At 40.1% G+C, this 25,709-nt stretch overlaps 1 protein-coding gene across 3 annotated transcripts; it reads right to left on the bottom strand.

Moving 5' to 3' along the window:
* Positions 1-25,709, bottom strand: SBNO1 (strawberry notch homolog 1 (Drosophila)). 3 transcript variants are annotated; one of them, XM_010179397.1, is made up of 32 exons: positions 25,578-25,709; positions 24,832-24,936; positions 24,011-24,013; positions 22,798-23,107; positions 20,908-21,008; positions 19,638-19,734; positions 18,360-18,520; positions 17,235-17,368; positions 16,996-17,086; positions 15,925-16,086; positions 15,228-15,363; positions 15,044-15,149; positions 13,599-13,752; positions 12,235-12,417; positions 11,928-12,025; positions 11,097-11,248; positions 10,319-10,516; positions 9,844-10,020; positions 9,592-9,761; positions 8,618-8,749; positions 7,239-7,374; positions 6,728-6,840; positions 6,556-6,627; positions 5,978-6,077; positions 5,382-5,456; positions 4,972-5,118; positions 4,798-4,892; positions 4,525-4,617; positions 3,918-4,055; positions 3,556-3,632; positions 2,308-2,501; positions 1-1,417 (listed from the first exon to the last, which is right to left on the bottom strand). In XM_010179397.1, exons 1-32 carry the CDS (start codon positions 25,707-25,709, stop codon positions 1,275-1,277), a joined length of 4,185 nt encoding a protein of 1,394 aa, XP_010177699.1. In that variant the 3' UTR covers positions 1-1,274. The 3 variants fall into 3 exon arrangements, with proteins under 3 accessions (XP_010177699.1, XP_010177701.1, XP_010177700.1); XM_010179399.1 differs by lacking the exon at positions 24,011-24,013 and having other exon boundaries at positions 9,850-10,020; XM_010179398.1 differs by lacking the exon at positions 24,011-24,013.

A 25,709-nucleotide genomic window follows, 5' to 3' on the forward strand; every position in this document is an offset into this window, starting at 1 on the left:
TTCTTGTTAGTACAATAACTTTTATTTGACAGCTACAAGATCATTATCTTGTAGGGTTTTTGGACAGGTTTATACAATCTCAATTTTTCAATAGTGCAACCTGTGCAAGCAAGAAATGACAAACATTGTCCTTCACTTTCTTATAAACATCTACTATTATAGGCAAAACAAAACTTACCCATATTATAGATAAGTGACTATTCACATTTGTACATTACAATTTCTTTTAAACAGCTCCAGATAAACTCTACAATGTCTTACAACATATTAAACAGTATTCAAGTTACTGGGTAACAGAAACAGCACATACAGCGGAACCCTCAAGTGTTTCCCATTCTAATTTACAGCTCAAGTAAGGTTTCATCTTACAAGTGACAAATTAAATTACATTAATGAAGTAAAAAATATAAGATTGTATGCGAGATGGAAGTGAATTTGCACTTAAGTTTCCATAACCACCTCAGATTAAGGAAATGCTTCAATTTAAGGAAAATAGGCATCCAGCCATCTTTGCAGTACACATTAGGAATACTATTAATACATTAAAAATGAACTAATTTAAATTAAAGATGTTTATCACAAAAAGAACATGTTGTAGACTCAAATATATAACCCCCAGGAGAGAACCAGAAAAAATGCAACACCTGGGTATAAACACTATAAAAATGCAATAACCAATGCTGTACAACTAAGATTGTGTTTCTCTCTGAAATCCCATCTCGAGTGTTTATCCTGTCCATGCCCGTTTCCAAAGACATGCACTGTCAAACAGAAACTGGGAAGGAACCTGAATGCATGATGTGCAACCTCGAGGTTTCATGCTTTTATAAACTCATAAATTGAAGAGAAAAACCCAATAGATATTTTCTATATATATACTCAATACATGCATTCAAGGATATCTCCCACAGCAATGGCATTGATGCACTGCGTTAAACCCTGAGCACTGTATGACAAGATAAAAATAAAGCCTGCTTGGGGATTTTCAAGCATTTTCAAACAAATTGTGGTTTGTAGCTTAAAAGGCCAAAAGTAAAAGCAAACAGGAAGCACTACAGAGAGCATAAGGAAAGACAGATGCACCACCATAAACAACTGCTGGCTTTCAGTTCTACCAACCTTTGTAGATCTCTTTATTCCCAAAGTATTTGAGAGCACACAACTGAACTGAAAAAGTTATATTTCTTTGGAATCTGTCCCTGATTTTGATGCAAGTGATATGCTTTTACAGCCTTTTCCTCAAACACCAGAGTCAACACCTTTAGTCTGTCCTCTCACGCGTTGCTGAGATTGGTGATGCTTTGCGGGTGGTGCTGCTGCCAGATCTGCTGCTGCTGCACTGCGAGCTGCTGGGACTGGTCTGACGTGGACAGGAGGTTCACCAGGGGCGACACGCAATTTGCAGGAATGATCAAACCTGAAAACAGCAACAGAGGTTGTTTCAAAAGCAGGCAATTTGTTAATCGATACCTCAGGCTCATGACTGCACCATTTCATTTCTGCAGCAGTCAACAACGTCACATCTGACGGAGCACAGCTACGAGCTCTGCGTCCCAAGAGGAGCTTTATCTTCACAGGGCACTGCATCCTTTCGGTCATGAAGCAACAGAAAGAAGCTGTCGTTTTGCCCCTGAAGACAAGTTCTATTCTTACGTTTGCCACTGCCACGTAAAACCAGAAGTCAGCTATTTTTGCTTTTCTAGTCTTATAGAAGTTATAACGGCACGAAAGTTTAAACATGAAAACCCAGAAACCTTGTTTCAGTATCTTAGAAAACCGTTACTGGAGGAGGAGCTGCCAAGATACTGCACATCCACATTGAAAAACGAAAATCAGCCTCTGAGGTAGCTGCTACAAAGGCTTCACCAAGAGGTTTAGCAACAAAAAATGACAATCATCTTGAAGTCACTCTAAACTACTGATTACACGTGACTTTCAGGTAGCTAAGAATCCACAAAACGAACCATTTCAAGGGTTTTCTATTCTTTGACAGAAGTGGGAAAGAGCGGAGCCCTTAGTTCCAGAGGTAGTTTAGCTGGAGCAGGCTGAATGTGACATTTTTGTTCCTAGTAAACCAAAAGAATTAAGAGAAAGTGTTCCAAAGCCCGACTGAGAAGAGCCCTCCTCCTCCACCCTGACTCAAGAGTGCTTGTGCTACAAATTCAGACTTCAGCAGTTGCACAGACACGCTTTTCTCTCGTAACCATCTTTATTCAGTCTCCTACATGACTCCCAGCACTGAGTGACTTGTAACTTACAAATACCTTCTACTACAAGGTGGAAATAAGGAGCAGACGAGCCGCTTACCTACGATCCTCTGCCCATCTTCTGTTCTTAGACGGACTATCTGCATTTTCACATTGGTACCACTCACAGAGGCTAGAACGCCTTCTACTTTTGTCCAGACGCTCAATACTGAACCACACAGGACGTAGTAAGTTCGACAGCGGAGTCCCACTTCACAAACTAATCCCAAGCCTGCCTTCTTACAATTGCCTCTCCTGCAGCAGGGAGAAAAAAAGCTTTCAAAAGAATTCTGCAGACAGAAAGTATCCAATTCAATTAAAAATGAAACCTGAAGTTATTTAACATGTATTCAGAGTTGAGTGAGGGCTGCAAGCACACAGTGAAGGAAGGATGCTTTATCCACAATGCGCCTCTAATGGCAAAGCTTCGACAAGTGTTGGCCCATTTAGGGCTGCATCTTCAAAATGGATAGACAGAGCTTTAAGTCAAAGACACCACTCATTTAGATCTCGGAGTGTGTTACATATGGAATTGGTATTTCAGGAGCTCCAATAATAACCCGACACTTCTACCAGTTACACTGTTCCTCGGGAATTAAGGACATCACCTGCCGAGTTCAGACACCGAAGAGGTAGCACAAGAACTGCTGTTTCTCATCTCTATGTGAAGTATCAATATTTTTCCCTCCAAGTAACGTGTGAGCTATTCTACCACAACAACAGATCAGACCAAGTCACTTAAGGCACAAGCTACTGCCGGGTCATTGCACTTCTACTGGAGTCCAATTCATACTTGTATAAGTTTATAAATATTTATAAATATTTAAAGGGTGAGTGTCACGAGGATGGAGCCAGGCTCTTCTCGGTGACAAACAATGATAGGACAAGGGGTAACGGACACAAACTGGAACACAGGAGGTTCCACTTCAATTGAAGAAAATTCTTCTCAGTGAGGGTGACAGAGCCCTGGCCCAGGCTGCCCAGAGAGGTTGTGGAGTCTCCTTCTCTGCAGACATTCAAAACCCGCCTGGACGCCTTCCTGTGTAACCTCATCTGGGTGTTCCTGCTCCGGCAGGGGGATTGGACTGGATGAGCTTTTGAGGTCCCTTCCAATCCCTAACGGTCTGTGATTCTGTGATACTTTAGCACAAATCTAACATTAGGACTTCAAGGGCAAGTGCAAAGCTTCAATGTTTCCACTCAACAGGCTGGGTCATTTGACTGGTCACAGGACAATTTTTCTTCAGCAAGAAACACAAGATTTCCCATGAGTAACAGTTTAGGCAAAGAGTTTAAGGTAAACACTAACCAATACGCATGGGTGCAGGTGTCCGCAGAAGAGTTGTACTGCTCTAACCAGTGTGGCAGAGCATCTTCAGAAGGTACCTGGAAAAGTCAAAGTGAGAATAAGAATGAAGTTAAACATGTCAACACTTACACAGAACAAAAGCAATTTGGTCATTACTATGAGAAAACAGGGAGCACCAACATCCTGATGGTGAGGAGGCGTACATGATCCTGTAAATTCAGGCTGTCCAATGGAAATGCCATCTCAAAGGATGAGCAAAAAACGCCTGAGCATAGCAGAATCTCGGAGCTTTTCCTCAAGAAAGTACTTAAAAAAAAAGAAGATCTATATAATTTTTAAAATAGTATAATTTTAACGGTTACCTTCTTGTATTTCTTTTTCAGGTCTGCACATGTTTCTAGTTTGAGCTGTTTCCCAGTATTTGGTCTGTATACTAAAAAAAGCCTCTTTTTAGGATTCACTTCTTTTACTAGAATAGCTGTTTTCTTGTTATTTCTTATCTGGAAAAAACCCAAAACAAAACAAATTAAAAACTTCCCCAAGTTTAAACATGCCGACAGCACATACCTTAAGTGACCCCATACTGTGAACTCTGCAGGGTAACAGCATGTGTGTGTGTGCAGTAAGACAAGCAGCAGTAATAAGGACACTTTTAGAAGTGCCACTAATCTACATTAACCTCAACTTTCCTTACAGTGAAAGCACCTGGTTTCTTGATGCAAGGTTAAAGTAAAAGCTATTGATTTGGGCTCACATTCCTGTTGGAAAACATCCTGAGAAGCTAAAAAGCACTGCTTTGTACTCAGAGGTGGAACCAAACTTCACATGAATTTCAGTGTAAGGCTGAAAGCATTTTGCAAAACTGAACAGTAATTAATTTGAACAGTAAATTTTTCAGAGGAGACATTGTATTTGGTTAGCCCAGAAAAACCCCTCTCTGAACATAATCCAGGAGACAAAGAATCTCACCTGTAGAGATAAATAAAATCCATCATCTGGACCCGTCTGCTCTGCCCAGATCTTGGTTGCTTCATCCCAAGACATTCCTCTCTCCACACTGATCTGGAATGAGCGGTGCAGGGGAACAGGCTTTACAGCAGTCACAGACACAGGCACTAAGCACAAACACTGCCCAGCGAAAGGCCTGGAACCTCCCCTCGCTCAGCACACTCAGATTGCCACATTTTATAAACTTCCCAGCAAGTTTTAGTAATTCATTCAGAAGATACAGAATTAACTTACTGTGTATAGTTCTACATGTCCAGAGGTAGAATATCCAGGAGTTAAAAACTTCTTAACGTCTGCCTTCCTTACTTTCTCATCACCAGAGCCCAAATCTGAGAAGGAAAGGATATGGTTATTGCATTTCTCTGTTCTTACTTAAGTACAAGCGTATTGAGAAACTGATTTACTCACCTAAGATGCCCATATCGTATCTTCCATTCTTTTTAGCATTTTGAATAACTGCATTTAACGTGTCAGAGAAGTACTGGAATAAAGCATTCTGCTGATGCACTTCCATACCAAGAATTCTATTCAGAAATTTGCCTATGTTGTTATAATCTTGGGGGAAAAAAGAAAGAGTAAGAAATACACATATTAGATCAAAGTTTAATTTTGACGACAACATGCTCTCAATCACTACTCAAAGAGTCTCAAAAAGACTATTTAAATCCATTCATTCAGAAATTAGGAAAACATTCTGAGGTTCTCCAAAAAAGTCACTTTTTAGGTAGTTACAACTCCTGTTCTGTTGCTGGGAATCCACTGTCATGACACCCAATACTCCTAACAATGTTCTGAAGATACACCAAACACACAAATACCTTTATCAAGTGTTAGGATTCCAGATCTGTCTTCTACATTTATCAAGCCTACACCAATCAATCCCTGACGAACATCTAGGAAAAGGGAAGAAGTTAAATCATAGCTGCTTCGCCATCTAAAAGCAAACCAATGAAGTAACTGTTTACCATTCTTGTTTCAGGATCCAATTCCAAAACTTCTGACACCCCTCAATGATATTATTTGCAATTTCTACTCAATACATCCATAAGCAAGACAGAACTTTGCCTTCTGTCCTTCCAGGAAACACAGACGGGGAAAACCATGAATACACAAGCCCAGAGGAGAAGACAATATTGCAACAGGTAACGGGAAATTAAAGTTAAGAACTGTATGGAGTACTTTGGCTGAGCACATACAGAACATGCCTTACATTGAGAGAGTTCCCACATCTTTTTCATACATGAACTTCAACATCCAAGCAACACGCACAGGAATAATGTCCAGTGAGAGCCTATCTGGGCCAGCTGATAGGGTTAAATAGTAACAGTGCTGTCTAGCTCTAAAATTACTTGCATTTTTTGCATACTGGAGAGTGATCAAAAGGCAGCTGTTATATCCAGTGAATTGCACTTACCTTTGAAGAAGTCTCCAGGAAAATCAGGAGGCGGCGAGACCATCGGGGAGTCCAAGTTCACAATGGATTTCATAACAATCTCTAAAGCGTTTCTGCCGTACTGCACAAGAAAAAGCAAGCTGCTCTAACAACGTGATCCACTGTTTGTGCTTCAGCCCCAAGCACGCATGGTTTAAACAAGCATTTGTAATTCACAATAAAACATTTTTCTCTACAATTGTAAGAGGAACTCATTATTTGCTTTTCAATTATAAACTACACTATATAAACAACCCAGCCTTGATTTCCAATTAGAATTGCCAAATTAATCTTTCAGTTGTGACTGGAAGGACACATACCATTTATTTAAGACTTTGATTGTTAGCAAATGGAGAAAAGTAATTTACACACACTTGTGTTCCAGAAGGCTTTTCAAACAGAATTAAGAACGTTAACTATCTCAGAAAGAGGCCTCCTATCAGGAAATGATCAAGCTAAAAGTAAAACACTTGACAGGAGATGGAAGAAACCCTTCCTTAACAGCTCATTTGTGGAACAAGCACCCAGTCCGAGCTTTCAAACAGAAACAGAACCATCACCTTGTTGTCAAAATTGAATCTGCTGAGGTCTCGAGTTTCTGTAGCGCGTCTGTCACCATGAGTGAGGGCTCCCTGTTAAGACACACCTTTGTAATTACATCAAGTTTTAAGAAACAGAAATCTAATTTGTATTCTCCCAGATGAAGCCTCAAACTTCTCAAAACAATCTTACCAAGCTCTCCAGTCTTTTTGCAACTATAGATGCAAATCTCTGCTCTCCTGCCAGTTCAGAAATTAGGAACACATACTCCGGAGCAGTCACTTGGTTGGATCTATGAGTTCTTCCTGGATAATTAAATAGAAGCACATGTTAAATATATTTCACATCACTGAGCATTTCTAATAAGCTATGAATTGTGAAGAGTGAAGAAAAAAGCTAGAACTTAACCCTGCTGTAATACAGCCTTACAGAAGGTAGCACACAAACACTAGAGTTGTGGCAGCTTTCATAAAGATGCCTGATACGTGAAAAGAACCCAAAGCTGCAGTGTAGGTTTGTTCGCTAGGTTTCTTTCAACCCTATTAGTTATGAGTACAGATAAAGCTGATTCTGTTCATGGGTAAAAGGAGACTGGAAGGGTCCTCAAAAGGCTGCTTAGTCAATCTTCTTTTTCCAGGAATTAGCAGTAAATTCAGTTAGCATGACTGAGTTTGCTAGGGAAGGATACAAAAAATTCACTTACCAAACTGCTGTATTGCTCTATCCGCGCTCCACGGCAGCTCCAGCGTCATGTGGACTCTCCGTCTCTGATTCTTAGCTCTGCGGTCTGCTTGCAGCGATATACCCGAGCTGGCAGCCTCTGAGATGATGGCAATGTTCTTTTATTAAGAAAGGAGTTGTTAGTTAGCAATTAATCCAAGACCAAGCTTCAGTTTTCAGTTTCTAAAACTGCTAATTTCACCATTACTGCTAACATGGACCTGGCACGTTTTCACTGTTACAGTCTTCCTGTCGCAAGAAGGGGGGAGGAGGGGAAAGTACGGTTCTCTTTATCAAAGTTAGAAACGCTAACAGGTTTTTTTTGAGTGAAAGGAGTGGTTTTCACTTTACTTTTCAGCAACGCCTTTCCGTGCAAATGAAGAAAGGCAGCGTGCCGCAGTTCAGCCATTCCAAAGGGCAGATTTCTCTGATGCTCCCTGTACTTCAGAAAGAACAGGGGAAGGACGCAGGAAGACTCGCCCTGCTAGCCAGCAACACAAATAACAAAAAAGTTGCAGCCAATACTGTATAAGGAAGAGAATACGGCCATTCTAGTATCTGAATGCATTTGCCTTGAAAGAATGTAAATGTTTGGACTACGTGCAAGTCACTTACAGGAACATGAGTATTTACCCTTGAGAGTAACAAGAGACCCGTAAGCTCCACGCCACAGCCACACCGACTTGATTTGCCCTCTTGTGGTGGCATGGCCCAAATGAACCACGGGAATTGTTTTTTCCCCCCCCTCCCTTCTTTCATCAACTTCAATCCTGCCGTTACTCCAGTCGGTGTTTTCTTTCAGAGTGCAATGTAAAGGACAAAAGCCACCGCTCTTCCTGGCATTACCTTTTAATCCTTGTTAAAGTAAACAACCTCCACCTTTCCCTGCAGTCCCTCACTTCTCCCCCTCCTCTCATAACAAGTCAGTCAGTGGCTTTCCCCATTTCTCAGTTTCATTGTTTCCTCACAGAAGCAGAGGCACACAGCAATTCAGGTAAAGGAATCACAAAGATGTGGAGGGTTTATCTGCCTTTTAAACATACATTAGTTTACAAGACCAGCTTAGAGGTGCTAGTGTTCAGCCTGGCACACGTATACACCCCTGTGACACAGGCCCCTGCAGCCACCCAAACTGCAGCCTGACCTCTAAAGCCTGCTGCAGCCACAGAGCAGGCAGGGCTACTGAGCATACTGGTCTGAAAGCAGAAACACAGTAAGAACAGACAATGCCTTTAACTAGTACCTACTTGTAGTACCTAAAAAGTCACTGTGGGATAATGGCAGAACCACAACTTGAATAACTTAATTAGTCAATGCTACTATGGCATCTGGCATGTTTTTCTAATTATCTCTAAGGGCTACCTTATCTCCATCCATGAACCTCTGCTTCTCCGTGATGTTCAGAATTTCCACGGGCACATCAAGTTCAGATCTTGACTCATAAGATATGCTGCCATCATCATTGCTTACAACTCTCCCTTTGCGGCCTGTCATCTTTAAAAATAAAAGGGCATACAAGCTCATTATAGCAATACCGAAATCATTACATGACCAAAAACTTCAAGCAATGATACTATTTATTCATACACCAACCTTAAAATAGATTCAGCAATTTACTCCAAGTGCAAAACTACATTAGAGAACCTGGATTTTTTGGCTGTTGCCATTACCTGCTGTGTGGAACACTTATTTAGAGGTAACTCAGGGAACCAAAAGCATATCTATGCAGAAATTACACAGCATTATATTACTGTCCATAAGGGATGTACCAAGAGTACTAAGACAATGAACTAAAATAACAGCTGATGTTTCTACTTGATAGAGACAGGTAGCTTAAAGATACGTCTCTAAATTTACTGAGAAAAATATGTAATAATTCATCAGGCTTTTCACTAATGCAGTTTTATTGCACAGTTTCTTAATCTTCATTGCCTAGGAAGATGAACTAAAGCTGCTTTACATTTTATATATACCAGCTTCAAATTGACTACAGCTAGTTAGAGAAATATATCACTATAAAGCAAAAGAGAAACAAGTACAATTTACCCAACATGAAACTATCAATCTCAGAAATAATCTATTCACCCATTCAGAGCTCTTCTCTGTACTGAATACAATCTTCAAGTTTCTTTTCAATTCAGCAGCATTCAGCAAGAGTAACCTACACTCTTACCCTGTGAGATTACTGTCTGAAACTGCTAAACAAGTTGTCTTTAATCGATACTTTGGCCGCATGCAACCTTGAAAAATGAGAACACTGATTTACTGCAGCCATTTACTGCCTGCAGTAGGAAAAAACCCACATGCATTTTCTCTTGATGTGAACACCAGCCTACCTCTGCAACGTTTTCAGGTCCGCCCAGTTCATCTATAAGCTCATCCAGTGTATTAGGTGGAAGATCTTCAGCCAGCTTCTCCAGTTTGTCAAGCAGTTCTTTTTTCATTTGTTGGGCCCTTTCAACAGCATCCTGACTTGTTACAAAGCTGCTGTTTGTGTTACTGTTTGCTGAAATTTAAGAGAGACTCTAAGATTTAGAATTCCACAGCCTAATTGCTAAAAAAGTGAATCGACACCAAACGAAACTTACTCTTACCTGACGTGTTGGTACTAGAAGTGGTGGTACCAACAGTGGAAGTAAAACAGCTAGGTCGTTTGGATCCGAGACCAGAAGCTAGTAAGGCACTTTGAATAGAATCTGGGTCTATGCTTTTCTTCTTTTTCTTGTCTTTATTTTTTTTATGCTCTTTTCTAATTAACCAGGGATCTAAAGTTAAAGAAAATATTTTCAGAAGTGTTCATGTGTTTACTGAAAAGCCATCCTTTCCTTTGAAAAACTACCTTCTCGTGACAGAAAGTGACTTACAGAAGTCTGAACCCCGGTGTGTAAAATCTACTTCACGATGATGCAAATCGACATTCTAGTACTAATTCCAGTCTCATTAGAATTAAACTACATGCTTATCAAACACTATTTTTGGCTCGTTGAAATGGTTAGGAAAGACTTTATGCTTACTATCTGCAAGTATGGCTATTTGCTTGGTGAAGCATTTAAACTGACTCACCATCTTCATCATCTTCACTGGATTCATCTCTGAACGGGTTGAAGTCATCGTCATCTCCAGAACTCAAAAACCTGGAGCTCTCATTGTCACTTTCTTCGTTGTCTGAAGCATCAGACTCACTTTCACTCTCATCAGAGCTGCTACCTGCAAGGCCACCTGTTTTACGAGCTTTTTTGGCTTCTCTGCTTATTTCTTCACCTAATTCCATCACCACAGAAAGGGAGGGGAAGGGGGGAAAAAAAAAAAAGAGTTAGTTTAGACCATGTACTCTACTTTTGAGGTTTGTTTTACCACCCCTGCATACAAACTAGAAAAATATTCAACTTCTAAAATTCTGTTAAAAGAATCTAATCTAAATTTTAAGTAAGACCTCTTCGCAGTTTTTTTATGATCACCCACTTTTCAGTAAGGATATAATCAGTTTAGGATGGGGATGGTATTAGGCTTCTCTTTACTAAGCCTCAAGAAAAATTATTTGCCTGACTGCATATGGAAGTGGTCTGACATGTGCAAGGCATTTTTGGTATACAGTCCCATACTAGATCAACACAATTTTGAGCAAAGCAGCAACCGGAATGTACAGGTTGTATTGCTTCAGCAGCAGTTTTAAAATCTATTAATGGAAATTTCTAACAGAAGTCTTAGACTTGCAAAACATGCTCTTTCCTGAATCACTGTACTGATATTTCCATTCCCACATTTTTTCCAGAGTTCACCCTTAGGCAGCTCTAAAACTGCCACTATCACTACAGCGTTAGTGTAAGAACTTAAGCATTACCTTTCCGTTTCTTTATTTTGTTCTCCTTGCAAGGGCTGTCTCTGGGTGAATTGTTATTACTTTGAGCAGTCAAGTCAATTCCCAACAAGCTAAACAGCTTCTTCCTGTCAGGAGCTGGAAAGTGCTTTTCAATAAGAGACTGGAATACTCCTCTGTTCAAGAAAAAAGGGTTCTTCAGTCGGATTTGCATTTATTTAAAGTAGAAACGTGTAACATTTTAACAGCTTGCTTGACTCCTCTGAAGAATTATTCCTTGTGAATGCTATTACACAAGCACTCTGTATAATTATCACTCACATTACTGCATTTGTCACCTTCTTAAAAGTAGGAGGCATCTACTTTACAGCACCATTACTTAAATGTGGTTTTGGTATCAAGTGGTATTTCTACTGCCATTTTCTTATGGCTCAAAGTTTAAATGACAGATGAACTTAATTTATTAAGACCTTCAGCAACCTAGTCTCAGGATTGGATCCGGCTCATCTGATAAAAGAGGGAAGTCATGACTGTAACTTGCTTTGGTACAAAAGCAGTGCACACTTGTCCCTCTTTCCTTCCTCCCCATCTGAGTAGAACAGCACCAGCAGTTCACACCCAAAAACATCATTTCACAGAGTGCCAGTACAACCAGGAACAAACCAATGGTTCATTTCAGCAATGCTGTCAGATTTTGTGTACAGCCAGCTCAAGCAAAGAACACTGGTACTAAAGGCTACGCAGCTTTTTGTGCAGCAATGCATGTTTTACACACGCAAAGACAAATTACTACACAGCCTACGCTGGACTAACGTCAGTTTTGGAAAGGACAGTTGTAACAAACTTCAATCTTACTTTGCTGTAGAGACAAAGTCATTCAGTTCACCACCACCTTCCTCCAAAGCTTCTAATGTTCTTGCTTCTCCTGTGGACTGCAGGCCAATAACCACACACTGAAGGACAAATGAAGACAAGACATCGCTGCTAAGGAGACTGACTTGCAAGTTTATTTTTGCCTGAATTTCTACTCATTACGTAGTTTCAACACCATAAAGTTCAAAAGCATGCTACTACGTCTGAAATTATTTGTCCTATAAACAAAAAAGATCTAGTAGCTTTACATTCAACAAAGATATTTAAAAATACATCTCAATCAACTTACTTTGCCATTCTTGATTTCTTCCCGAGCTAGCTGCACCACCCTCTTCACTTTGGATGCTATGCAAAGGTACTTGAAAAACCTCTGATGAGCTGACCAAAACTGACCCCACATAGACTTCTTCATTCGTTGTTCTGCATCGATGAGATCTGCTGCTTGTTGAAACCTCTCTCTAGCACTGACCCACTGAAAAAGAGAATATTGCTTTCCGTGTCACATTTCAAGGCTACACAGGTACACTGTTTAGTAACCAAATGAAGACAGAAGTTTAAAGTTACAGTACTATGGGACTGCAAGTCAAGGAAACTCACCATACATCAAGCAAAACTCACAGTAAAAGAAAACAGCTATGGCTCAGTAAATTCAGAAGAGAATTACTCTTGTAATGAAAAGCAGGTATGTTTACATTACTACCAATGCAAACGTACACAGTATTTTCCAATTATGTAGTTTCTCCGTTCTCCAGGTTAAGAAAGCAAAGAGCACTGCCTGTATTCAGGTAAAAAGAAAGATCTCCAGAAGATCAAAACCCCACTGCCTTCGTTTCTACAACATGTTGTTACACCAATTGTTTCCAGATTAAGTAAAGCAAACTTTGGACACAAATTTATCAGTTCTTTTAAACTTGATACGTGAAGTGCCGTTTAAAAGTTGATGTTATATACCTGTCAAATATAACTATTAATTATTGTAGCTATACAGCATGAACAACAAGTCATACTTAAGCAGGCAAACACCCTGCTCTTTTTAACCTATATCCAAGGAGTAATTATTCTTATTTAATACAGCAGCAATAATGCATAAGCAGAATGTACACTTGGGAAAAAGACACTTGGCTTAGTATATGGACAAAACAATTAAAAACAATATGAAAGAGATAACCAGCAGGAAAATAAAGAAAAACATTAAATGGAACCATGGCTTTGATGCTTTAGATCTGATCTGCCACATGATTAAAATTACCACCCTGCACAAGCACAGCTGGTCCAATGCAGAGCATCTTGTTCCCAGCTCAGGTGCCTAAAGGGGGAGGACTGGAGCACAAAGGTATGACCAGCAGGTGAACAGCTTTATCTTCAGCAACACTGACCAAGGTCTCTGAAGCACTGCTGGAAGGCAGCGGATCTGGCAGACAGAGGAAAATGCACCCAAAACTGCCACTTTTATGACTTGGAGCAAGAATTAACAGCTTTTGTCAAGTCTTAAACAGAGAAATCTTGACACTAAGATGAGATGAGAAGATGCCATTGCTGTCTCTCAGCAGGCAACAGCCCTACATGTGATTTCAGGAGCATTCAACTTTATGCCAAGTAACTTCAATCTCTCAGAACTCAACACAGAAAGCGAATTTAAAAAGGTATTCTTACCAGTTTTACAGATTTATTGTACATTTTAACATATTCCTGTGAAAGCAGAACTTCATCAATTTTGAAAGTTACACCTGAAAAACTCAACTGTCTTGCTATGTACATTCCTCTCAGCTTCATATCCATAGCAACTATTTCCATGGCACCAACACCTCTAAAATAAAGGAACAAATTAAGTCAGTATTAGAATTTTCAACAGTAAAGATTTGTTTAAAAAAACCCAACAAACAGAACACAACTGAAACCAACCAACCAACAACCCCCACCACAACCCAAGTGCTTCAGAACAGCACGTTTACAAATGCGAAGGAATGTGTTTTCAAAATCATTAGTACTGTTTGGTTAAACACATCCAACCAGTGGAGTCTTGAAATTTAGCCTTTACACAAAACTAGAGCCCTGCCTTGTGAATACTGAGCGTATTCCAAGAGGTATAAACACTCAAATAGTTACTGTTTCCCAAGTGACCTAGCATGCATTAGGAGACAGTACCTTACAAACTGTAATTGGATAGTGAAGTTGGACCAAATATATGACAAAATCTTGCACTGCAATTTTATAAACTCCACTGAAGATTTAAAATAATGAACACAAACTGTATTAAGCTATTCAGTTTTACGTTGATATGAAAATAAACAAAACTAGTAGGTAACTTCAGTTCTTCCCAACAGCAACACACCTTTAGCAGTACCTCGAGAGCACAGAAGTCAACTGCAAAGCTAACCTGCTCACAAGCTTGGGCCTGTAAGTTCATTAGTGCTCATTTGATACATACTCAGTAATGAAGCGGCAACTACACTCGCACAGTCCAGAAAAACCATGCATCATGCAGGTGGTATGCAAGAAGATGCATACTAAGCCCTACTGTGTAGCACTCTGAAGCGTTTGCACTTTATGTGAGCAAAACGTAATACATTCAGATGCTCACCTACCAAAGAATGTGGCAGCTGCACTTTCTACTGACCTCTCACATTCTGATTTTTTTTTATTAAGTTCTGAAATAAAGAACCGTGCAACAACATACGCAATTTTTCTGAACTGGGTTCTTATGCCAGAAAGCGTAAGAACAAGACTTCTTCCTGTTAAACTGCCTGAACTGAATGCATAAATTTAAGAGCTTTTGCATACAGTGAAACATCAACTACACTGAGCATACTCAGTACACAGTGTGTTTTCATCATGAGCAGCAAAACATTTTCGTTTCGTAACATCCACATTTTAAAAGGGCTATCTTCCCAGGAAGCTTCTAAAGCTCTCAAAATGCCCTGTGAGCAGGGGAAACGTCCCATTTTTTACTACGATAGATCTCATTTCTGCTAGATTTAGAAGCTAGAGTCAAAATTCTAAAGTTTGCAGAACATGACAAGTGAGTGAAGACAAAGGAAGAGCAAAGCACAGTCAATCACAACCACGTGCGTGCTGGCTATAGCTCTTTGAAATGTTACCTTCTTTCCACAGCCTGGATAAAATCGCTGAATTCCCTAAATGGGGTTCCTTCACCCCATATTCCAAGACGGTTCATGTATGCCATGTTTCTTGGCTCAGATGCACCTAGGAGAAGAACACACTCTGTACCAGTGCCAGAAAACAGCATGCAGAGACATCTAATGCAAGCCATGCAGTACGTACCTGTGGCACTGGCATAAACAACCCTGGCTTTTGGAAGTTTATTCTGAAGCTCCAGTACAGCCAGACCTGTTTTTGTTGGTTTTGACGAACCAACAGGACACAGATTCTTAGCTTTATGACACTCGTCAAATACAATCTGCACCATCATTAAGGAAAAAAATAATTTATCCCACTAATTTTTAGAACGAGAATCTAAAACAGAAGACAAGAAAATCTGCTGATTACAACAGGTGGCAGCAGTAAACTGTAAACTCAAAGAGACACTGGTCATGTTTTTAGTTAAAAACTTTGGGGAAAATATTTAGCTAGTAAATATTTAAGAGCACAATTACCAACACATGAGTTCCTTAAAATGTTGTTGATACTAAAAATAAAATTAAGAATTCACTGGAGAAAAATTTCAGTGTAAGCTTCAGGTTCTTAAACATCATATTTTAATTTTATGTGTTTGTTATAGAACAAGCCCAAGATTCACTCTTGTACCAGAGCTGTGTGGCAACAACATTATGGTAATAGATTTAGCACAAACTTTGTAAAACTTCAAGTCTACTGTCAGAGCATGCACACAGGTGATTACTGCCACAGATAAAGACCAGTACCTAAAAATACGGGCAAATAAAAATGCAAGATTGTCTTTAAAGATTCAATCTTAAGCAGCGATTTGGTTCAAATCAACTGAACTTCTGACAAAGGATACAACTCCATCAAAGTCTTCACCGCACCAGTGAAGAAGCTGCTTTAATCTGGTTTTGTATTTACCACCAGACTGACTTTCACCAATGAGAGAAGAATACGTAGCAAAGATGACGCCTTTCTTCACACTTCCATTATGTTTGGAAGAAATTTTCCCATACTTGAACTGTAATAGAGAAACAAGAAATTATTCAAGAGATCCCTCCTCAAACCCACCTTATATCTGATTAAGGCACGCTGGTGTCTGACCCTGAAGATACATGCACTTGGAACCACCTGGATCCCTACATCGTGGCCAGGGCACTGCCGGCACATGGTAACACAGGTAAGGGTTGTACAGGGCCTTACTTAAATGGACACTTAAGGAAGACTGGATCTGAGGCCTCTGAGGATTAACAGATGCATTCTTTAGACTACACAGTTTAACTGTTAACATCTTAACTTAAATACAATTATGATTTCAGTTTCAATGCATTACTTAGAGCTAATATGTCAAGTGTATTTACAGCTGCTACCATAAATGACAATTTCTAAAGCTTTGCTGTATTTTAGAAATGAAGGCTTGACAAAGCAAAAATACTAACTTCAAACAAACTAAGTTCAGTTAATTCAACCAGTAAATCACACTTCACAATTTATGTAAGTGGCTATTCCTGAGCAGAGGCAGCGTCTCCAAAAAGAACTTCATACAGTACCGCTGCTTTAATGAACTACTGAAGCGTATTCAATTATTACACACAAATGCATTACATACAAATTCAAACGTTAAAATTTAGCAGCTTTAAAGAATATTTCAACTTCTAGAAAATACTCAAAGTGACAGTAGTGGCTTGAAGAGTAATATTTAAAAAAAATAATGCATGCTAAAGCTTCACCCTACAAGGGGACTATTTACATGATTAACTTAAAGCACTGTGTGGCTCTTCACAGGATTAAGGCCTGTCAAACCAGACCTAGACAGCTAATTTATTTAAATTAGTACAGTCGTGCTCTTAAAACAGTCAACATGCACAACTTGTCACGCAGGCGTACCTAAAGTTTTGCCTCAACCGTACATAGTAAAAAGTTTCCACACCTTGTTTAATGAGTGAACCAGTATGTTTTTTGCTCCAATATCTCTCAAATCTCTTTCAGCATCGTATTTCAGATCATTTGACACGCTAAACCTGAAGATAAAAAAATAAAGCATATATTCTGTAAGTTACAGCACAACTTCAAAAAGCAATTGCTAGAACATTTGTCAGAAGACAGATTACACTGAATTTAAGTACTGTAGTCACTACAGTGTCTGCTCTCATAAATCCTGACACTTACCAGACTGCTCTTTTTCTGCCTAACAAGTAATTTTCATAGATTATTCCAGCTATGGTCCTTCCTTTTCCTACACCAGCACCATCACCTATCAAGAATCCAGCTCTGTCTCCATTGGGCAGGAATGTTTCATGTTGCTGTAGAAGAAAGAACAGAAAACTTGTACCCATTCTCCAGAACATGACTGGATTGTCAGGAATGAGCAAACGTAAGAAACATCCTATAGGATGAGAGCAGTGGTGCACCAGCCAAGCAGCCCCCCGACAGCACGATGAGGAGGGTTTATTTAGGGTTTATAACTGGTTTATGGGATCCATTCTCCTCCTTGCCTCAGCACCCAGAATTGCTGTACTTACCCGGACAATTCTTCCGGTGCCTACTGCCAGACTGGCTGCTTTTTTAACCCCCCGACATACACCTCTACAGCCTTTTGTGACACCAAGGCCCAGATATCTACTACCTGTGTAAAGAAGTATTTCTATCTGTTTTAAGTCAATCTCCTATCCATTTCGCTAAGTTCTGCTTTATTCCTGTTTTGGAGATTCCATCACCTTCTTGATTATGCAAACCTGGATTTCATTCCCCTTCACTTTTCTCCTCTCCAGCCTGAGGCACCCCAGCCCTGTCAGTCTCTTTTCCTGAGCCAACTTCTTAACTCCTGTGACCATTTGAGTTGTCTTCTAACTTCACTTCTTCCCTCCCCAACATGCAGAGCTGCACACATATCACCTGACCTGTGCCCACTGACGTTTAATATGACAGCAAAATAACACCCAGACTTGTTCTCTATACCTTTCCCAATGATGCCAAACAGTGTTGGCTTTCTTAGCCTGCTGCTATTGTAGCCATTAAGTCATTTCAGAGAAATAAAACTAATGACTAAGGTGTCCTTCCTAAGTTTGAAGACAGTTTGAGATCAGCACCATGGCAGTGGTTTAGACAAAGCTTTCCTAGGTCTATTACCTCATGTTTATCTGAACTGAAGCTCACCTGCCACATCCTAAAGCAACTCAGAACTTTAAGCTCTTTTTATTTTCTCCTTGTAAAACTGACATAGCTGCGCTTGTCAGATAGTTTTTCTTCTCAAATTCTACGTTAGCTTTTAAGCTGTACTAATGTCAAGCATACCTGGGCCGCGTAAGTGATTGCTTCAAGCTGCAAAGCTGACAACCAGCCACTATCAATTGTTTCTTCTGATATTGATGTCTGGTACCACACATCAGGAGGAGTTACACTGGATAATGAACTGGTTTCCACTACTGGGTCAGGATGACGTAGGCCAATTTTTACTGGTTGAAAAGGGAGGGGGAAGAAGGAAGAAGATGAGAACATAACACTGAGTTCTGCTGCTACAGCACAGGTTATTATATTTACCAAAACAAAATACAATTGTCCATTGCAAAGGCTGAATTCAAGAACAACTGTATTTCATTGCAACAGTACGTCAAGAGCTAAACTGCACTGCATACAAAGGAATACATTAACCTGAAAGTATATAACTGCAATCTTTGTTTTTCTCACCACCTTCTCCCAATTCTTACAAAATTAGATAAAACTCAGTTAATAGAAAATAAAAATATTTGGGTACTTGACATGTCTGAGAAAAACTGGTCTGAACCTTGCCTTCCTGAAGGGCCAGAGGCAGCCTCAAGATGCCAGAATCACAAAAGCAACATTCTTCTCACTATTTATATAGCGCTGTTCTTAAGTAGCAAGAGAGAAGACTTAGAACAGACATGGTTTAATTACTGACAGATCTCATCAGTGACAATAAAAATTAATCATTTAGCTACAGACTCCATGTAAATTTTTTGCCTTGCTTTTACAGCAGGTCAGCAATGCACCTAAAAAACAAGATAACAGCTTTTTGTTACTACAATGAAGGGAGAAAAGAGATAAAACCAGAGATGGCAATTAACAGCTGTAAAGGATTCACTTTCAAAAAAACAAAACCCAACAAACCCACAGCTCTAAAGTCAGTCAGGAACAATGCAGGAAGAACGTGCTCAGGGTAATTTCACACCAAAAGACTCAAAATGGATTCTGCGGTGTAGCAGTGACCACTTAATCCCTTCAAAAAATTTCCTCTGCTGAGGCACAAAGCATCTTAACGCAGATCAAAAAAGCCTGATCTTAGTTCATAGATCATACTTCTGAATCAAGGACTGCTCAAATATTACACTGCAGCATTCTTTTTTCTAATAAAAAAGCCAAACTGTTTTCAAAAAATGAGTGCTATAGAATCAAAAGAAATCCTGGGAAAACCCACCAGAAATTCAGGTTCTTTTTACTTGATTCAGACAGTAATTTGTCTGGTTTTTTGTGTCAGTAACTATAGAAGAGTAAACAACAAATTAGCTCTCAAAACATCTCAGCCCTTTGATGTAACAAAGCTTTAGGTCGTACATTTTATTGGCATATACTCAGCGTAAGTTTCTGCGTGGCCCATTTCTTCTTCATCTTCTTCCTCAGGTTCCTCCTCCTCTTTTACTGCTGGCACTTTCTGAAATAGAGAAATACCTGCCATAGTCAGACAGCACATTGTTCATACCCTCATGTCCTGGAAATCATCCTGGGAAATGGAACGAGCACAAACATGCACCTGAATGTTTTAACACACACTGGATGAACAGTATGGGAAAACTGGGAAAACTACAGACGGAAGTGGGCATTTCTTACACTCTGAACACCCCTTCAAAGACACAAAGTCAGGGACCTCCTCCTCTCCTTTGAAAGAGCATTCAAGTCCTCCAAACTCACACAGGTAAAACTTTTAAAAAGCAGCACTTTCTACAGCATTTTAAATATAAATGATGACTTAAAGAAAACTGCCTTGAAAACATCACAGCTAGTGAACAGGCAAAACCTAACTTTTAAGTACTCCCGTGAAGACTCCTGCAGTCCCACACTCATGTCATAATTTCACAACTTCAGAGAATAGTTACAGTAGTCACGGTTCTAGCCAGGACTCTGAAACCTGACTGTTCACCACTTTTCACTGTGATCTTGATCAGTGTAAATGTAGGAATACTTTTAAAGTACACGCTAGATGACAATCAACAATCTCCCACCATTACTAATTCAATGTTTAATGCCAAAAAAGTAATCTGAAAATCCTCCTGCGTGCCAGTCACTAAGGAGCACTGTTCATCACAAACTCCAGCCTGATTCTAGCTACCAGTGAAGATGCTGAAACTCAAGTGTTTACCACATCTCACATATTTTTATTAATTAACAACACTGAATGATACTCAATGTGCATCTTAAATCAAAGTGCCCAGAAGGTCAGTCACACTAGATAAGGTTTTGTAGTTTCCTTGTTCCTAGTTATATGAATCAGGCTATTTTAAAATTTTAAAAAGCCTTAAAACACAGAGCAAGTGATATGCTTATCAGTTTTTAACTGCAGTACCCCCTTCTTTGTTCACACAATTAGGTTCTGATAAGGACAGTAATTTCTTGAAATTGTCATCTACTGCACAGGTAGGCTGCTCTGCGCAGCTGTGAGTTTTAGTCACCTAATCAAGTATTCATTCATGCTAACCTTTCAAACAGATGCACTCGATAATTCTACCCACAAAAGGCAAACATGAGCAACTCCTGAAACCAGTCACAGGTGGTTGTGGCCAGCAAAACATACATTCATTTCAGCAAATTAACCATGTGTACCACTTACCATAGTAGGTGAAAAGCTTCTCATTTTAATATCATTTATCCATATTCTTGCTACCTCTTTTGTGGAAGCCTCCTTCTTCACTGCACCATTGCTTACATCAGCTACAAAAGAAAAGCTGTGTTTTACAGGAATTCCCTTCAAACATCGACTCAAATTAACATCCTTCCCTATTAATGAGCTGGAAGAGAAGTTTAAAACGTCCAGTAGCACACTGACGCTTCAAGAACACAATCAATATATTCATCTGAATTAAAAAGTCACTGAGCAAGTAGTTAAATCCTGTTACTTTTTTGACTGAGGAGCTTCCCATGCAACACCACCAAACGTGACACAGCTGTGCATTAGCTTCTGTGTTAAAAACCCTAAAACTTTTGAACCTTCACCAAATCTATACACAGTATTTGGAAATACTCCATCCTGCGAGCCTTTGAAGTTTAACAACGAATCAGAAAGCCCAGTGTTTCAACAGAAATGAACCTACCTGGTCTGGTGGCACACACCACCTTAGGAGAAACAACAATTATTTCTGTAAAACAGAAAGTCACTTTGGACTCAATTGTCTAAAGTTTGTAACAGGATCCTTCAAGCAGACAATTTATTAAACTTATTAACATTCTACGATTCTAAGTGGACAATTTATTAACTTTCCTGTCCTCAGCCACATTCGGAAGCAACTGGCAACAGGGCTCTGTACAGAACTAAAAAAATGTACACAAAGATAGATGTAAAACTCTGAAAGCAGCTCTCCAGCTTCCATCATGTTAATAGTCATGCGCTTCTGTGACTTCTCATTTAGCACCAAGTGGGTAAATCAGTCCTGTAAAACCTTCTCCCCCTCCTCTTCCTCAGTCCTTTACGCCTCACCCCAACTTCAGTTGCTGCCTCAACTTCAATTTTTGTCAACCACTGTAACAGGAAGCAATGCAACAAGGAAGCACATTCTTCTGGTTGTTTCAGTCCTAACAGACAGCTTCATTTATTGTGCACTCTATCTGCATATGAAAAACCAGGTTACTTTCAACCCCGCCTATAAAAATCAGTGAATATTATTTCAGAGACGATGAAAATGTAGTAACCCAGAAAAAACCTGCATACCTTTCAGAAAAAGCAGCAATAGAGATTTCAAACTAGTCTGATCTTAACCTCGTACTAAAACCAGAATAACCTGAAAGAATCAAATCATAAAAATACAGCCACATGCAGCTTTTCCCTTGTATTAAGCTGACCACGTAAGTTGTCCACATATTAGAAAACACACGAGGAAAGACTATGAACGGAATCACAAAATGAAGATTAGACTGGCAACAAAATATTTGTGGCATTTAAGTTAACAGCACATTTAAGAAGTAATATGGGAACAAGCAGCAACTTTTTAGGACTTACATTTCAAACAACAGATCTGATGCCTCCCATGAAACATAGAGGGACAGATTTTCTCTCTCAGATGTTTTCCAGAAACACCCTATCACAGCAGTACTCGCACATACTACAAATCTAGTTTGGAAGATGCCAAACGGAAGTACTCATCTGTCATAGCTCCACAGCAAGAACACAGCAGAACAGAAACCGATGGAAATTCGAGTAAGATAGCTAAATCAACTTCAGTAATGATCATGAATTAATCCTACCAATTTGCCAGCTGCAATCTAAAATATTTTCCTCATTCCTTGCAGTAAATCAAGAGCTTATTTTTTTTTAAAGCCTGTTATTCGGTTTTACTTCACCCTGAATTCTAACGCTATTAAAGTTAGGATAGAGATTATCAGGTTTTCTGGACCATTTCATTTTACTGTGATATTCTCCTAATCAATACAAGATGTGCACAGATCTTCACATTATATCATTTCACTGTCTAAAACACAGTAATCACGAAGAGAGAAGAAAACTCACTTGCTGCTGTTGCTACTGGTTGGGCAATATTAGGAGGTGGCTTCAATTTCATGAGTTCATTAAGACTATTATTCTTCAGCAGATCTTTCAGCTGAATCTGGTCCTTCGAAGGTGCAGTGGTCAAGGCACTGCGTACTGCTGGTGCTGCAACCGAGGGTCGAGTGGTTGTGCTGGTCTGAATTATTTTTGCTACAGTGATAGTCTGCCTCGTGGTTGTAACAGGTGTTGTTTTTGTCATTACTATTGTAGTCCCCAATGTTGGAAGCTGATTTATCTGATTCAGCACAAAGGTTGTGGTCGATGGTGGTTGCTAGCAACAAAGAACCGGGAAAATTTTCGTAAGACAGTGGGAAAAAAAAAGCAGAGTTTATTTGCCATTCATCTAGAGCACAGCAGTTACCGGTTTTTAAAGACACTTTTAATAAGAAATGTCTTCACATAACCTGCTGAAGATGCTAGAGTAATTACCTTGTGGTCAACAGTATGACCAAGAAGTCTCTGACCAAGCATATCAATATGTTGCCATATGCATTTTAAAATTTTATTTCAAAGTAAAGGAAAGGAAATTAAAAAACAGGATGAAGGATTCATCACCTATGTACAAGACGACTACTACAGGCACTGCAACACTGAGCTGAAGAGAATTTCCAATATATAAACCAGCCGCACAGTTTTCAGAGTAAATAGCTTGGGTTACTTAAAAGTGCATGTGCAGCCTTTTTCAGCCATGCTGCACTACATCCACCTTCCTGCAGATCTGCTTTTTATGTTCTCATTTCAGGTGCAACCACCAGACTGTGGTGCTCAGAATTACCTGCAGCTAGAAAAGGTGGAATGTGGTTCAGGTACAGGAGACAAGTTTACCCAATATCCTTGTTCCCAAAATTTGCACGTAGAGGAAGTAAAAGGCACACAGGACACCTCAAAATGTTGTGGGGGGTTTTTTTCTGGACACTGCTTTGTCCTCTGTGTTCCTTGTCATAGACATCGTATCAACCCCACAGGGACACTAAGCTTTCACAGCCTCAGTACAAGTAGAACTGAGGTGATGGCCAACCAGCATTTTACAGCCACATCTTTTGTTACGTTTTACTAATATACTGCATCTGGTTTATGTAGCAAGGTTCTGGTAGCAGGGGTGGCTTCTGTGAGAAGACACCAGAAGCTTCCCCTACATCTGATGGAGCCAATTCCAGTCTGCTACAAGATGGACCTGCTGCTGGCCAAGGCTGAGCCAACCAGTGATGGTTGTGGCACCTCTGTGATAGTCTATATAAGAAAAGAAAAAAAACTGCCACGTAATCAGCAGCTGGGACAGAGGAGTGAAAATACAAGAGAGAAACAACTGCAGACACCAAGGTCAGCAAAGCAGACGGAGGTGGTGCTCCAGGCACCAGAGCAGAAACTCCGCTGCAGCCCATGGTGAGGCAGGCTGCCCTCCTGCAGTCCACAGAGGTGCATGGTGGAGTGCCCAGAGGACACTGTGACCCCATGGAGAGGAGCCCATTCTGGAGCAGGTTTTCTGGCAGAACCCGTGGCCATGCAGGGGACGTGCTGGAGCAGTCTGTTCCTAAAGGACTGCACCCTGGCCAAAGGGACCACACTGGAGCAGTTCATGAACTGCAGCCTGCGGAAGGGATCCGGGTTGGAGAACTCTGAAGGAGCGGCTGGAGCAGGGGAGGAAGGTGTGGCAGAGACAATGTGTGATGATGCCAGGAGTGAAGCTGAGCCCAGAAAGAAGGGAGGGGGACAGGGAAAGTGTTTTTACATTTGTTCTTATTTCTCATTACCCCACTTCACTGTTAACTGGCAATAAATTATATTAACTTCCCCAAGTCTGTTTTGCCCATGACAGTAACTGCTGATCTCCATGTCCTTATCTCGACTCACAACCCTTTCTTTACAATATTTTTTCTCTCCATGTCCAGTTGAGGAGGAACTCAACACGCTAAGAGTGGCTTGGTGGGCGCCTGGTGTCCAGCCAAGGTCAAGCCTCTGGATGTACACACAAAATCCTGAAATACCAGTTCTTACCCGAACATTTAATAAGGCTGGAGTTGATACAGTCTCCGGTTCTTGTTTCACAGCAGCTGTGGCCTCAGTCTCCAAGCCTAGTTCTAATGCACTAAGTGGCACTGACTGCAGAGGAAAGAAAGTCAGCATCAGGAAACGCTCACATTAGCAGTGAAAAAACCCTTTAGACTAAATATCCACCCACAAAATGGACCCTGATGGGGAAGTCCTTAACCATGCTCATTAACAAAGGTATCACTGAAAAAGATGATAAAGTGGTTGATTTCACATTTGAAGTAGTTAAACATACAATACCTTGTTAGTTAACTGTGGTGAAAATGTGATTAGTGTCACAATATCACTGTTCAACATACTACCATTCCCAGTCTACGTCTGAAACAGTTATATTCTTGCAGACTAAATGCTGTCATGGAGCTTAATCACCACGTTAATATAATGCAAATTTTATAAGCAAGCAGCTAGACTCCAGTGATACTAGAGCTCTCCTGGACACACGACAGCATGCCTACATTTAATGACCAGAGGTTAAGTATATTTATGCTTCTACTGACTTCAACAGTGTATTTCAGATTGCTTTTCTTTGTACAGAAGTTTAAAATTAATTAGCAAGTAACTTCTACCAATCGAGAAATTTATGGAAACTCCACATGGTTTAAATATTTGCTATGGACATCCCCACCACCACCCCAATACATCAAATACAAGCTCTCATGTCCTCTAGCAAACGACTATGCTCTTCTTTGAACCTGCGGAACAGCTGGAGTTGGTGCTGGATTTGCAAGAACCACGTCGGGAGAGTCAATGTCAAACAGATCATTTGGACTGATTCCACTCTCACTCAAAGCAGCAAGCAACAGATCTTGTCCTGGCTCCACCAT

This window comes from Mesitornis unicolor, unplaced genomic scaffold (assembly GCF_000695765.1).
Source record: "Mesitornis unicolor isolate BGI_N332 unplaced genomic scaffold, ASM69576v1 scaffold2502, whole genome shotgun sequence".
In the NCBI taxonomy this organism is placed as follows: Eukaryota; Metazoa; Chordata; class Aves; order Mesitornithiformes; family Mesitornithidae; genus Mesitornis; species Mesitornis unicolor.

What these genes read in the sequence shown, in the direction of transcription:
- SBNO1 (XM_010179397.1), bottom strand. Translation starts at nt 25,709, where the DNA reads ATGGTGGAGCCAGGACAAGATCTGTTGCTTGCTGCTTTGAGTGAGAGT. An exon ending in GGCAGAAAAAGAGCAGTCTG is followed by an intron (nt 17,087 to 17,234) that starts GTAAGTGTCAGG and finishes TTTTATCTTCAG; the next exon opens with GTTTAGCGTGTCAAATGATC. An exon ending in TAGAGCAATACAGCAGTTTG is followed by an intron (nt 6,841 to 7,238) that starts GTAAGTGAATTT and finishes TTAATTATCCAG; the next exon opens with GAAGAACTCATAGATCCAAC.